Below are 12,743 nucleotides of genomic sequence, written 5' to 3'. Positions count from 1 at the left end.
CGCTGCTCCGGGAAGTCAAAGCTCTGGGAGCAATGTGCCACCGTCTCCGAACGGCCAGGGACTGGAAGGTGCCTTCTCCAGCGGGCAGACTCCAAGCCCCTTAATGAGCTTAGGGCTTGCATTCATCTTGGCGGAGTAATCGCGCACTGTCCTTTTGCTCTTCTAATCGCCCAGTTTTTCCAACACATACGGCGCTGGCATTCCAGGAAAAGCAAATCCTCTTCTCTGCGCAGGCCAGTGTCCAGAGACACGCACGCAGCCCCCACCTCCGACCCACGAGCCGGGGCATCCTCCGCCGCTCGGCAGGATCACGGCAAAGCCTCCCACCCCCAGGAGGTGCCTACGGCTCAGGTGGGACCTCGGGTTTCTCGGAGCCAGCCAGCTCTTTGCGCTGCCTCAGGAGAGGGGTACAGGCCCCCAGAAGTGCCTACCTGGGCGGCGTAGAGATCTCCTCCAGCAGCTGGTACCGCAGCTCTCCAGCGGGCAGAGACACACCAGCGCAGACCATGCGCAGCAAGAACTGGGGCGAACCAGGGTCTGGCGATGCTTTGTTTCTCTGCTGCACCAGGAGGTCAAACCCTGTTGTGATCACCCACCGTCCCCACATCCCCACCACCTGACCCTAGGATTTCCAGTGAGAATGCACGGTGCAGAAGGAAGAGCCGGAAAAATAAGGGCAGGTTGAACCTCTCCTGGCCCCACCATTGCCATCACCGGCCGTGACACACATCTCCAGTCTCAGCCCTGCAGAGTCCCCAAGCCAGGACTTGCGGCAAATGCCCCATTTGGGCAGAGGGCGCCGTCGCTGCGGTGCTCGGAGACACAGGGCAAGCCGAGTCTTCTGCCAGAGGCTGCCTTAAAGGGAAAAATCCCCAAGGAGCAAAGATGCACAGCGGGGAAGGGCTGCTACGGGGGTCCCCAGGGCTGCTGGAAGAAGGTGAGAAGGGGAAAGGAACACGCCATCGGAAGAGGAGAGAAGAGTCCATCACCAATCCTGCCTGATTTCTGGCAATTCCCAAGGCCGCTTCCATGGAGAGAGACCACCACTGTAAGGAGAGGGATGAGAGTCGTATGAAAAGGGCAGGATCCGAGCCCGAGAGCAGCCGCCCCGTCGGCTGAAAGCCCCACGAACAATTGCTTTTGTAGTTTTGCTTTTCAGCTTTCTACCTGCCCCTGCATTTCCTACCCTGGCCAGACACTTAACAGAATAATGGTGATAAAGCCACAGCGAGCTCAAGTGGCCTTGGAAATTGCCAGAAGTGACCTTGACCAGACAAAACATGAAATAGCCCAGAAAGAAGCGAGGGGAAGATGTGAAAGGGAAGTACAAGCTGGATATCTAGGGCTACTACATCTCAACAAGAAAAGAAAAATAGCTACAAACATCACCGTCGTAAAAAACAGGCTCATGGAGATTTAATTTGCGTACAAAACCAGATACAGCCGCTATCACAGGTTTTAAACAGGAGACGGGAACGTGTTTCAGACCAAGTTATTGCTAAGGAAACAGGCATTTCTCCGCACTAACACACCCCTCTCCGCACACAGACCGGACTCGGCGAGGCGGCTTTGGGCACAGCAGCCACCAGGCTGACAGCCCCCCCACGCTCAACAGGGACCGAGTTCTCCAAGGATAAAGGCCGGCCAAGTAATTAAAAAATTTCTAAGAGAACAAAAAACAAAAAAACAAAAAAACAACAAAAAAAAAATCGGCAAAACCCCCACATATACAGACATTCTTAAGGGTTTTAAAAGGATGTTCATCAAAAATATATTTCTGTTTGCATGTAAACATCCCCCCGCCACGCTCAGCGTGAGCTGTTGCGGTGCCGTGCCAGAACACGGCACCCGGGAAGCAAAGCAGGAGGGGGCTGCGCTTTACTCCGCCGCACATCATTAGCCACGCCGAGGAACACGGCCAGCGCGGAAGGGCGCGGAGCAGCAGCTTCCCCACCCTCCCCGTACCCGCCGTCTCCAGAGAGAACGGCTTTGAAGATGATTTCTCACAGATGGGATCCCTTGAAACGCAGCCGCCTTCATCAGACAGAGCGGCAAGCCGTTCAGCATTTTTTTAAAGCATAAAATATTTAAAGTCAGCTCGGAGGAAATACCGACAGAGGCAACCAAAACACCACATTTCCCACTCGGCAGTAGGAAAGCCTGGCCCGACGTCTCCCCGTTGGCTCCAGCAGCACCATCTGCCCCCTCCCAGCTCCGCGCATCCCAGCGGGATGGTGACGTGTTCCGGATACAGCGTCTCCAGAGGAGCATCGCCGCAGCCACCCACGGAGCGAAGCACCCGGCCGCCTCAGAGCCGAGGTCCCAGCGATGCATCCCAGCCCCTCCGCCGCGTCCCCAGCCCCGCAGAGACCACGGTGAGACCCGCTGTCCCCGGAGCAGCGCGACCAGGCTCCAGGCTGGGCAGCGGGGCTCCCCCCTGCCTCCCCAGCGCTGCTGGCTGGAAGGAGAGCCCAGGTGCTGAGCCGAGCTCCGCTCCCTCTCCCCAGGGCATGGAGGGACGCAGCTGGGCCTTCATCTCCACCTTCACACTAGAGCGAGTTCCTTAGCAGCGCCTGCACCGGCGGGCACCATCCCTGCCCCACGTTGCCGTTGGAGCATCTGTAACACGGCAGAGGAGCTCCCGCGGCACAGCAGAAAGGGGAAGCAGGGACCGCTTTCCCAGATCTGCCGGGACAAGCCACCCTCGTTTTGGTTCCGTTTGCTGCCACCCCAAAAAGAGAGGGACATTCCCCGAGAGCCAGGATCTGCCAGTCCCTGGTTCTGTCCCCAGAGTCCACAGCCCTTTTGCTGCCCGTTGTCCCTTGCTCACACGTGGCAGAGGCCAGATGTCCTGCCCCACCTGCAATTAAGCATTTGCTGGGCATCAGTGCGGGCTCATTTCCTGCCACATTTCCTCTAGTGAAGCCTCAGCTGGATTCACGTCCTCCCCCTTGACCAGTTACTCAAAGTCCTCCGTGATTCATGGCTCTGGCTCACGATTGCCGGAATACTAATGAGAGAACTGTTGATTTATTGAAGCCCTGATATTTCACCACTGGATTAAACAGTCTATAAAGTATATTTGGACACATTACAGGATTAGAAGAATCCACCTGGGAAGTTCGCTTCCTCCTTCCTCCGCTCTCTTGTAAAGAGACTTTATTTCAAGGGCACAGCACGAAGGGACGGCGGAGATGGCCGGGCATCGCTGAAACCCAAAGTATCATCAGGGAGACCGCAGGGGCCTCAGCCACTGTCTCTCCAGAGCCAATTCCCACCTTTTAGTAATGGTAGACTTTAATTTGTCTGTTTTCATCCAGTCCTAGCTGCAGCAGGCTGGGGCTGCTGGCAGGGGGCTTCTGTGCGCCCGGGAAGAGAGGTCTGGCAGCCGGGTGAAGGAAACGCCGGAGTTTTAGGAGGGATGAGGACGGGCAGAGCCAGCAGGACAGGACCCGAGGGGCGGGAGCCAGCCCCCCGCACACGTGCTGGATTTAGCCTGCTGCCTCCGAGCCAAATGGAATTAAAGGGGGATTAGGGAATTCAAAGGAGCGCCCTGCGCTATGGGAGGCCTGAGGGATTTGCTGCTAATGTCAGTGCAGACTGCAGAGGGGATACCGACGGCCCCGGTAATGCTGTTACAACACAGGGCTGGAAACAGCCCCGCTAATAGCGCTGGGAGCTCTCGCTCATCTCATCCAACCGAGTCCGAGACCCATCCGCGTTACGACACGCCTCAGAACCGAGGCGGAGGGAGAGGTCCAGGGCTCCGGCCCTCCTGCCCAGCCACGAGGCTGCCCCATGTGCCAGGTCCCCGGGACTCCAGGCACCTTCCCCTGGCAGAGACACCGCTCCCTGCCCCGCAGGGACCGCCGGAGCAGAGTCCGCTGTCCACGACACCAAAACCAGGCTACAAGACCGGGCCCCCTATTTCCCTGCCACCTCCGCCATTCTGCACTCTAAGTTTTGGGTGGTGTTGTGTTTTTTTTTTAAATCTCGCATTACAAGCTCCCACTGCCGTGTATCACAGCAGAGCAGCGACACCAAAGAGCACAACGAGGGGAAGGGAAGAGACTCTCTGTCAAGTACAGCTCAAAAAAAACAAGAGCAAACGGGTCACTCACGCTCCAGCTGCCGAACACCATATTCCTTTGCAGAACTGGGCACTGAAACAGGGGCCAAGGCTTCAGAATTGCTGTTCAACGCTTTGGAGCTCCTGACTGACTCACCTCCCGCTGTCTCCTCCCACCTGCTGCAGGAAGCCGGAGCGCAATTAAAGAGCGGACCCAGGCAAAGGATACATTTGCGAATCCCTCTTGAAGTCTTCTAGCCACTTCTTGTTGGTCTCTATCATTCCTTGAATACTCATCTCGTCTGACTCACGGCTCTGGAACTGGGAATGCTGGAACAGCCGTATTTGCTCGCTGTTGCACGGGAGAGAGACAGCGCGAGTGGGTGAGAAATAGAAAAACCAATGAAAGAGCAATAAAAGCACGACGAAACAACAACTCAAGGACAAAAAGACCCTTACTCCGCAGGTACGTATCCCAGCTTGTTGTCCAGAGGCTTGGAACTTTCACTGAGCGATGGGAACCCACCTGGAAAACAGACATTAAATACGGGCCACCCAAAATCTTACAGTCCCACAGTCTTTCCGTCTGGGTGCATCTGCTTTCTTGTACTCCAGATACACGGTCCCCACAAGCTGAGCCACCTCCCAAGGACACAGCGGTGTTAAGGAAGCCAAGACTGTGAACTCTATTGGCAATTCACAGGAGGTTTTCCAGGCTCCTCTTTTGCTCTCTTTAACTGCTTTCTTGAGTATATATTAAAGGCTGAGCTGCTCCAGAAGCAGGATGACGAGATCAGCCATATGCTGCGCTGCTTGGAATGAAAAAAACCTTTTCCCTCATTCTTTATCTCATTAGCAGCCTTCGATCAGCAGCACCAGCAGATCTGGCCTCAGCAGCATCGGGAAGAGCTGGTTAGAACTCGCAGGGCTTTGGAATCCAGAGTCATAGGCGAGCAAGCAGGAGGATTACAGCCAGGAGACTTACCTGGGAAATACTTGTGCCATTTCTCTGCCAGGATGGTGTCCACTGACTGTCCCGCCGTGACAGAGCGACCAGCGCTCAGCCCGGTGCTCCAGGCCCACGGGCTCACCAGGGACACCCCGGAGCCACTCGCCTGAAGTCCTGCCACGGAGGCGTATGCGGAAAGAGGGACACCATCGCGGGGCGTCGAGGTGAAGAGTGGAGACTGGCAACTGTTCAGAGAGTCCAAGACGCCGAGGACCCCGTTCAGTTCACTGGTGATACGCCGCAGGGACTCTGACAGGTACTGGATCTTGTCCGGCTGGGGGGCAGGCCGTAAATCGGTCCTCAAATCAACTGGCAGAAGAGAAGGGAGGAAAAAAGGGATCACTGGGAAAGCAGAGGAGACAGTGCCTACCTGGCAGGAGGCTTGCTTTCCACCGTGTTGTGCTCTGAGCCGAGTTTGATTAGTGTGTGGCGAGCGGGACGCAGAAGCAAAAACCTGGCTTTGCAGCCAACAGAGGAGATACTGACAGCAAGGATTCGTGCCTTGGGGGCTGCTCGGGCGTAAAGTTGGGGGGAAACAAAATAGTAAGGACAAGATCCTCTAATGCTGCAAGAACGAGGCCAGCAGGACAAGCCTGGATATGCATTAGCACACGTTTCACCTCCCGGCTCCATCCCTCCGAGCCCTGCTGTACCCTGCGCCACGCAGCCATCGACATAACGGCGATCCCCTTGCCACCAGCAAGCGCTTTCAAGAGCTGAAAGCCCCAGCACCGCACACCCTGCCCCTCAGAGGAGACCCTGGCACGGGCAATCAGGCTTCATTTCAACGAAAAAAAAAAAACCACAAACTGAGCAGGAGGCAGAAAGAGCTGGTTACACTTCACACATTCAAAAAAAGCCAAGGTCTCTAGGCCACCAGCCGGGCTGGAGGTAGGACCGGGAGGACTGTGCTGATACAAGGGCTCTCATATGGCAAGAGAAAACTCTTAATTTTCACTTGTGCCTGCAGATATTTTACTGATCAGGGTCAGAGAGACGATCCCAGACTGGACAGATTGTCAGTCTGTCGCCGTGGGGAAGTTTTCCAAGTTTTCTTTAAGCTTCAGCCTTGCCAGCCTTCCCGCGAGCAACACAACCCTCCTGCCTTCCTGGCTGTTTGTGGGGAGCCCTTCTGCCCACCTGCACAACTCCAGTTACAGGCAACCGAGGGCAAAGAAAAAAAGCACAAGCAGCAGCGGGAACCGCAGCAGCCTCTCCTGCCAGAGACGGAGGAAGAGGAAGCCCAGACACCTGCAGAGGAGCAGTAACAGCTCGGCAACAGCAGAGGGAAGAGCTGAAGCCAGGTTTTATAATTCACTCTAAAAACAAAGGTAGAGATTTAAAAGGCAAATTCACACACAGATTCTGTCCCTCTCACCTGCCGCTACTTGAAAAAAAAAAAACAAACCCTATTTCCTGCCTGTAAAGTGTTATATACAGAGCAGTCCCAGTCCCAGATAGCAGACCTGCTTTAAACGCTAATGAGCGCCGGTGAGAACAACAGAAGGCACATCAGAGGCGAGAGGCAACGCCAGAACAAGGTCTGAAGCATCACAGACTGGGCACAGCCAATCCAGCCAGTCGGGCACTTACATTTAGGCTGACACAGATTTACACTGGATGTGCTGTTTGTGTCCTCAGAGTTGCTAAGATCAAAAGTCACCATCTTCTTGCACGCAGCACTCTTCAGCGTATCTTCGTCTGAAAGCTGGTTATAAGGAGGAAAACAATGCAAATGAAACCCGCTGTTCTGTCCCTGAACCATAAAAGCCACTGGAATCCTGCCTACAGCTCGTCTGCACAGGCTGGACGGAACAGACAGACAAAAGGCAAGTGAAGGCCAACTCATCTTCAGTCCCTGACAGCAAAATCCAAAAGCCAAGAGACTGCTTGGTCTCTAGAAGCAGCACATGTGTGTACTAGAGGCCAAATCTAACAGTCATGTGAACGAGCCCTTCTAGGCAGAAGTCAAAGTGTTTTGTGCTTTGAATAAGCCTCAAAAACTCTTCCATGGGCTGGGTTCTCTCTTTGCACCAAGGACAAATGCTTGACCACTGAAGGTCTCCCGCTCTCGCGTCTGCTGCCGCCCTGCCTAAGGCCACCTGGTCACAGACAGAGCCTAAGAGACGCCAGGGCTTGCCTTGGTCAGGAGAGCAGAGTCCATCCCAGATCACGCGAGGCAACCTGCCCTTGTCTCTAGGATCAAATCATGCTGCTTTCTGTATTCACCCTGCAGCCACCCGCTTAACCGAGTCCAGATGCCATCAGCAGAGGGAAGGCACAGTACTTGCCATCCTGACCGAGACTCAGACAGTCAATAAGACATCAAACCATCCTGACGTGAGGTTTTAGTTTATGTTGTAGGATATTTCAGCATAGCAGTGTTAACAGTCATCGGTTTCTGACCTAACAGACAAGCTTCTCACCAGCCAGTGCATGTGGCAGGTGTTCTCCACCCAAGCCCATCCCCGGTGCTGTTGGCTCTGGGTCTAGCGAATCACAGTTCAATTAAGTCTGTCCTTCCCTCCAGCTTTGCGACTGGCCGCCTCTCCCACTGTTCAGACAGACACACCGTTCTGTGAGAGCAGAACGTGTTTCTAAAATCCAGCTCTGCCGGCAAACACCAGTCTTTGGCCACCAGTGAAACAGCCCTCGCGGGGGCCAAAAGCCCTGCCGAGACTCCAGCCCAGGGGAGGAGACCAAGAGCTCCTGGGCAGGCCCAAGGAACAGCCATGCTGGTGGTTACCTCCTCCAGCAGCGAGGACTCCAGCTGGCTCAGCTTCTCCTCTTTCTTCTTCAGCAGCACCTGCCCTTTCCGCATGGCCGACTTCATCTTGTCCAGCTGCTTTGCTTCCTGCGGTGGATCAACAGCCAAGGAGGAAAATTTAACAAGGATGACAGGAAATAATCTGCATTAGTGGTTTGGGCGAGTTTCATTATTTCACTTCTACTCAGCACAGGAAATCACGCTGTTGGAGTAAAATTGCTCCCAGATCTTTGAGGACATGGGGAGTGGAGCGCACAGAGGGCAGAGCACGTCTCAAAGCGAGCTCTCCCCAAGGAAAAGGAGGCTTCACTTCCAGACCCTGCATCCAACAGGGTCAGCAGCTTCGGTTCAGCAAACACGAATGTTTTCTATGATCAGGGAAGGAAATTATGACCTTCCTCATCTTTGGTTGGCACATCAGGGTTGGTGAGTGAACTCAGAGAGACTCCAGAACCCCTGTCCAAGCAGGAGTGAGGTCACTGTAGAGCTACAGCCACAAACTTGTACCTACTAACAGAACAGACGTCTGTCACTTCCTTCACTTTAGGATTTGCATGGCATGGGAATCCCTTTTTCCCCTCTACCAAATATTTTCTCCATTTTTAAGGTCCCAAGAGCTCCAATTAACAATCAAGTTCCTGCAGTCTAGCAAGGTACTGAGCGCTGGTCACGCTGCAGTGACTGCTCCGCAGAGCCTTCCCAACGCAAAGCACACACAACAGAACTGGGCCTATTCTATCGGAGCCTTGTGTTATCAGGAGGGCGGTGCAACCAAGGATGAATGCTGCATATCTATCATAAAAGACACACAAGATCTGATTTCTAGGAGCACTGAAGCCCCACAGCTGCCTGTCCCTGCAGCAGAGCCAGGAATCGATCCCAGGGCTGATCCGCTTGTGCGGTCACCGTGCCCGATATCTCAACACCCGGGGGCTCACCTCTTCCAGGTTCTTGCGCACCCCCTCCAGGAGCTGGGAGCTGTCGGGATCCCGCACCACCTCCTGTGCTTTCTGCATCTCCTGGCGCCACTGCTGCTTGGCAGCTTTCAGAGCCGTGTGCCTCTTCCTCATGGAGCGGGTCTGGCGCACCAGGAACTCCTTGGCGTTCCTGATGGAGATCCCTTCGGCAGAGATGTAGCTCCTGACACTGCAGGGACGGGACAGGCTCTGCACTGGCTGTGCCATCCTGCGAGCCTCAGGCAGCCCCCTCCCCAAAACGGACTGTCAGAACATTTGCTTGTGAAACCAAACCAAAAATACTTTCCCAAAGCAGCCGGCAGGCGGATACTCACTGGTCAAGCTGGAAGTTGCCGTCCTCAGGGCTTTCAGAGGCGGGGGAAGCCGGCTCTCCGGACGAGGGCTGAGGAGTTGAAACATTTCAAAGAGTAACAAACACGAACGGGCAACAGAACCCCAACACCCCCTGAGAATCCAGTTAGGAGCAAAAATTCCGAATGACATCACCACGGTATTGCCCAGACCCAAAACCAGTGCCAGGGATGGTTTTTTATATGAGTTTTCAAAAGTAACAGACATTTCAAGAGCTCAGTGTCCAAGTGGAAACCAGTGACGAGTGGCATTCCTCAGGGGTCAGCACTGGGACTGGTGCTCTTAAGCATCTTTGTTGGAGACGTGGACAGTCTCCAACAGTCCAACAGTCTTCGAGTGCACCCTCCGCAAGTTTGCCGATGACACCAAGCTGTGTGGTGTGGCGACACACTGGAAGGGAAGGGATGCCATCCAGAGGGACCTGGACAGGCTGAAGAGGTGGGCCTGTACCAGCCTCATGAAGTTCAACCAGGCCAAGTGCAAGGTCCTGCACCTGGGTCACGGCAATCCCAAGCACAAATCCAGGCTGGGCAGAGAATGGCTCGAGAGAAGCCCCGAGGAGAAGGGCTGGGGGGTGTTGGTGGATGAGAAGCTCAACACAAGCCTGCAATGCGCAATGGCAGCCCAAAAGCCAACGGCATCCTGTGCTGCATCCCTAGCAGCGTGGCCAGTGGGGCAAGAGGGGGGGGTTCTGCCCCTCCATTCTGCTCTGGGGAGACCCCACCTTGAGTTCTGCGTCCAGCTTTGGAGTCCTCATCACAAGAAGGACATGGACCTGTGGAAGCGAGGCCAGAGGAAGCCATGAAGATGCTCTGAGGGCTGAAGCCCCTCTGCTGGGAGGACAGGCTGAGAGAGTTGGGGTTGTTCAGCCTGGAAGAGAAGGCTCCGGGCAAATCTTATAGTAGCCTTCCAGTCCCTAAAGGGGGCCTACAGGAGAGATGGGGAGGGACTCTTTGTCATGAAGTGGAGCAACAGGATGAGGGGGAACAGCTTTAAACTGAAAGAGGGGAGATTTACATTACATATTAGGAAGAAATTCTTTACTGTGAGGGTGGTGAGACCCTGGCCCAGAGAAGCTGTGGCTGCCCCATCCCTGGAGGGGTTCAAGGCCAGGTTGGAGGGGGCTTGGAGCAACCTGGTCTGGTGGGAGGTGTCCCTGCCCAGGGCACGGGGTGGAACCGGGTGGTCTTTAATGTCCCTTCCAACCCAAACCATTCGGTGATTTTATTTCTATCCCTGACTCAAGCCTTGCTTTTGGCTCCAAGGCCCCTCAAGTATCACAGAATAGCAGGGGTTGGAAGAAATCTTCAGAGATCATCTAGTCCAAGCCCCGGCCAAAGCAGGGTCACACAGAGCAGTTGGGCAGGATCACGTCCAGGTGGGTTTGACTATCTCCAGAGAAGGACGCTCCACACCCTCTCTGGGCAGCCTGTTCCGGGGCTCTGGCACCCTCAAAGGAAAGAAGTTTTAACTAATGTTGAAATAGAATTTCCCGTGTTCCAGTTTGTGCCCGTTGCCCCTTGTCCTGTCCCTGGGAACCACTGAGAAGAGTCTGGCCCCATCCTTTTGACCCCTGCCATTTAGATATTGATGAGATTCCTTCTCAGTCTTCTCTTCTCCAGGCTAAACAGCCCCAGGTCTCTCAGCCTTTCCTCAGAGAGATGCTCCAGTCCCTTGATCATGTTTGTAGCCTCTGCTGGACTCTCTCCAGCGGTTCCCTGTCCTTCTTGAACTGGGGGGGGGGGGGGCAGAACTGGACCCAGTGCTCCAGATGTGTCCCCACAAGGACAGAGCAGAGGGGGAGGATAACCTCCCACCACCTGCAGCCACGCTCTTTAGAATGCGCCCCAGGAGACCACTGGCCTTCTTGACCACACGGGCACATTGCAGCTTGTTGTCCCCCAAGACTCCCAGGTCTCTCTGCAGAGTTGCTTTCCAGCAGGTCAGCCCCTGACCTGTACCAGTGCAGGGGGCTATTTTTTCCTGAGGTGCAGGACCTTACACTTGTCCTTGTTGAACTTCATCAGTCTCACACTCCTTACCCCCGCAGTAATAATATACAGAAATCAAAAAATACTAAACATATTGCTGTCCCCTGGCAAAGAGAAACGCAGCCCTGCCTCTCAAACGAGTTCACACAGAAGGAACGAGAGCTGGGATTTTCAAGGGAGTTACAACCTCAGATCTCACAAGGCAAACTCCTTTACCATCTGCTTTACTCACAGCTTGAGTAGTTTCTCTCAGGTCTTCAACATGGAGCTCAGCTTTCCTTCTTGGAGATTCCACGCTTTCTTCTGCCTCCAGTTCTTTCAAAGTCTCCTGTTTGCTCCTGACCGCTGTCTCCAGCTCACTGCCACAAGAAAAGGACACAGTGGCAGCGCTTGATTAGACAGGTCCGTCCAGCCCAGTTATCTGTCTGCAGCGGTGTCCAAAGCGACCTCCAGTCTCCAGGAGGGAAAGGGCCACAGATGTGCAAGACAACACCAGTACGGGTCTGCGGTGTGGTGTCAAGCACAACCCCTGGCTGGGCAGGGAAGCATCGCTTCACACCCTTACCCAGAAACCAGCTATCTTAGGAACATCTTTTCTTTGCATTTCAGTGTCCCTCTCAAAGCATCTTATCAACCTCACAAGACAGATGGGGAAAGGACAAAGAAGTGAACCTGACCAGCAGAGGCAAAGGGACGCATTTTCACAGCAAGTTATGAAGAGATCTGGAAACAGACCCCAGGACCTCCATGCCCTCAACACGCAGTAAAACCCCCATCAGGATTCTGAAGGAATATGGCCCAGCGCACAAGAAGCTCAAGGGTAAGGGGGAGGTCCGGGCTGGGTTAGAGAGGTTTTGGCCAGGGGCATAGGGTAGATTTGTTGCACTAGAGAGAAATTCTCATCCATGCACCTGATGCGTTTCTGCAGCCTCTGGCTTCGGGTCTGGAGCAAATCCACCTGGGCCTCCAGCTCAGCTTTCTGGTCCTGGAGCTCTTCAAGAGACCTACGCAGCTGCCGGATGGACTCCAGGAGGCTGGCGTGCTCCTTCCTGCTCTCCTCCAGGCGGAGCTGAGAAGCGAAAGCAGCTTCCTAGGAGAGAAACAGTAATTTCCCTAACACCAAAATAAAAGGCACACAACATACAAGAGACTTGCTGCCTGCACAGTTCACAGGAGGTCCCAGAGCTGCAAATGTACAGATGAATCCTGGAAGAACCGGATTGTCTCTTCTTTATGGGAAACAGTTCAGAGCTAATCAAACTCCCAGCAGGATGGCACTCCAGGCTGAGGCAGGGAGGGATTTTCAGACTCACAGTTTAGAAGCTACAGTTTGCTTTTTTAAATCCATAGTTCTAGTGCGCTCCCCTCACCCCCAAAAGCAGCACGGCAGCTCTCCACAGCTCAGGCATACGTACATCCCTTTCCAGCTCAGTCCGTCTGTCTTCATCCAGCAGCTGCTGCCTTTTCTTTCTCAGAGACTCCTCCTGTATAGGGATGAGAAAGGCGAGTGTCAGGGCGAGGAGACTGCTGAGACCGAGCAGCGCTGGCAGGACAGAGGTCAGGCCTACGCCTCAAGACC

General features: G+C 54.5%; 1 protein-coding gene across 1 annotated transcript in view; it reads right to left on the bottom strand.

The window, feature by feature from the left end:
* Positions 1–1,394: 1,394 nt before the first annotated feature.
* CEP164 (centrosomal protein 164) overlaps positions 1,395–12,743 on the bottom strand; it is a 39,733-nt gene continuing 28,384 nt past the window's right edge. Inside the window, exons 24-34 of the mRNA XM_074162351.1 lie at positions 12,580–12,648; positions 12,076–12,254; positions 11,397–11,523; positions 9,137–9,204; positions 8,784–8,991; positions 7,825–7,932; positions 6,672–6,786; positions 5,055–5,387; positions 4,529–4,595; positions 4,299–4,421; positions 1,395–3,381 (exon numbers count right to left, since the gene is read on the bottom strand). Coding sequence (XP_074018452.1) covers positions 3,282–3,381; positions 4,299–4,421; positions 4,529–4,595; positions 5,055–5,387; positions 6,672–6,786; positions 7,825–7,932; positions 8,784–8,991; positions 9,137–9,204; positions 11,397–11,523; positions 12,076–12,254; positions 12,580–12,648 — 1,497 coding nt within the window. The 3' untranslated portion in view covers positions 1,395–3,281. The remainder of the gene's footprint in view (positions 3,382–4,298; positions 4,422–4,528; positions 4,596–5,054; positions 5,388–6,671; positions 6,787–7,824; positions 7,933–8,783; positions 8,992–9,136; positions 9,205–11,396; positions 11,524–12,075; positions 12,255–12,579; positions 12,649–12,743) is intronic.

The sequence above is a fragment of the Numenius arquata genome, chromosome 22 (genome assembly GCF_964106895.1).
Source record: "Numenius arquata chromosome 22, bNumArq3.hap1.1, whole genome shotgun sequence".
NCBI classification, from domain to species: Eukaryota; Metazoa; Chordata; class Aves; order Charadriiformes; family Scolopacidae; genus Numenius; species Numenius arquata.
The sequence above is the reverse complement of the archived record's forward strand: the minus strand, read 5'-3'. Positions and strand labels throughout refer to the sequence as shown.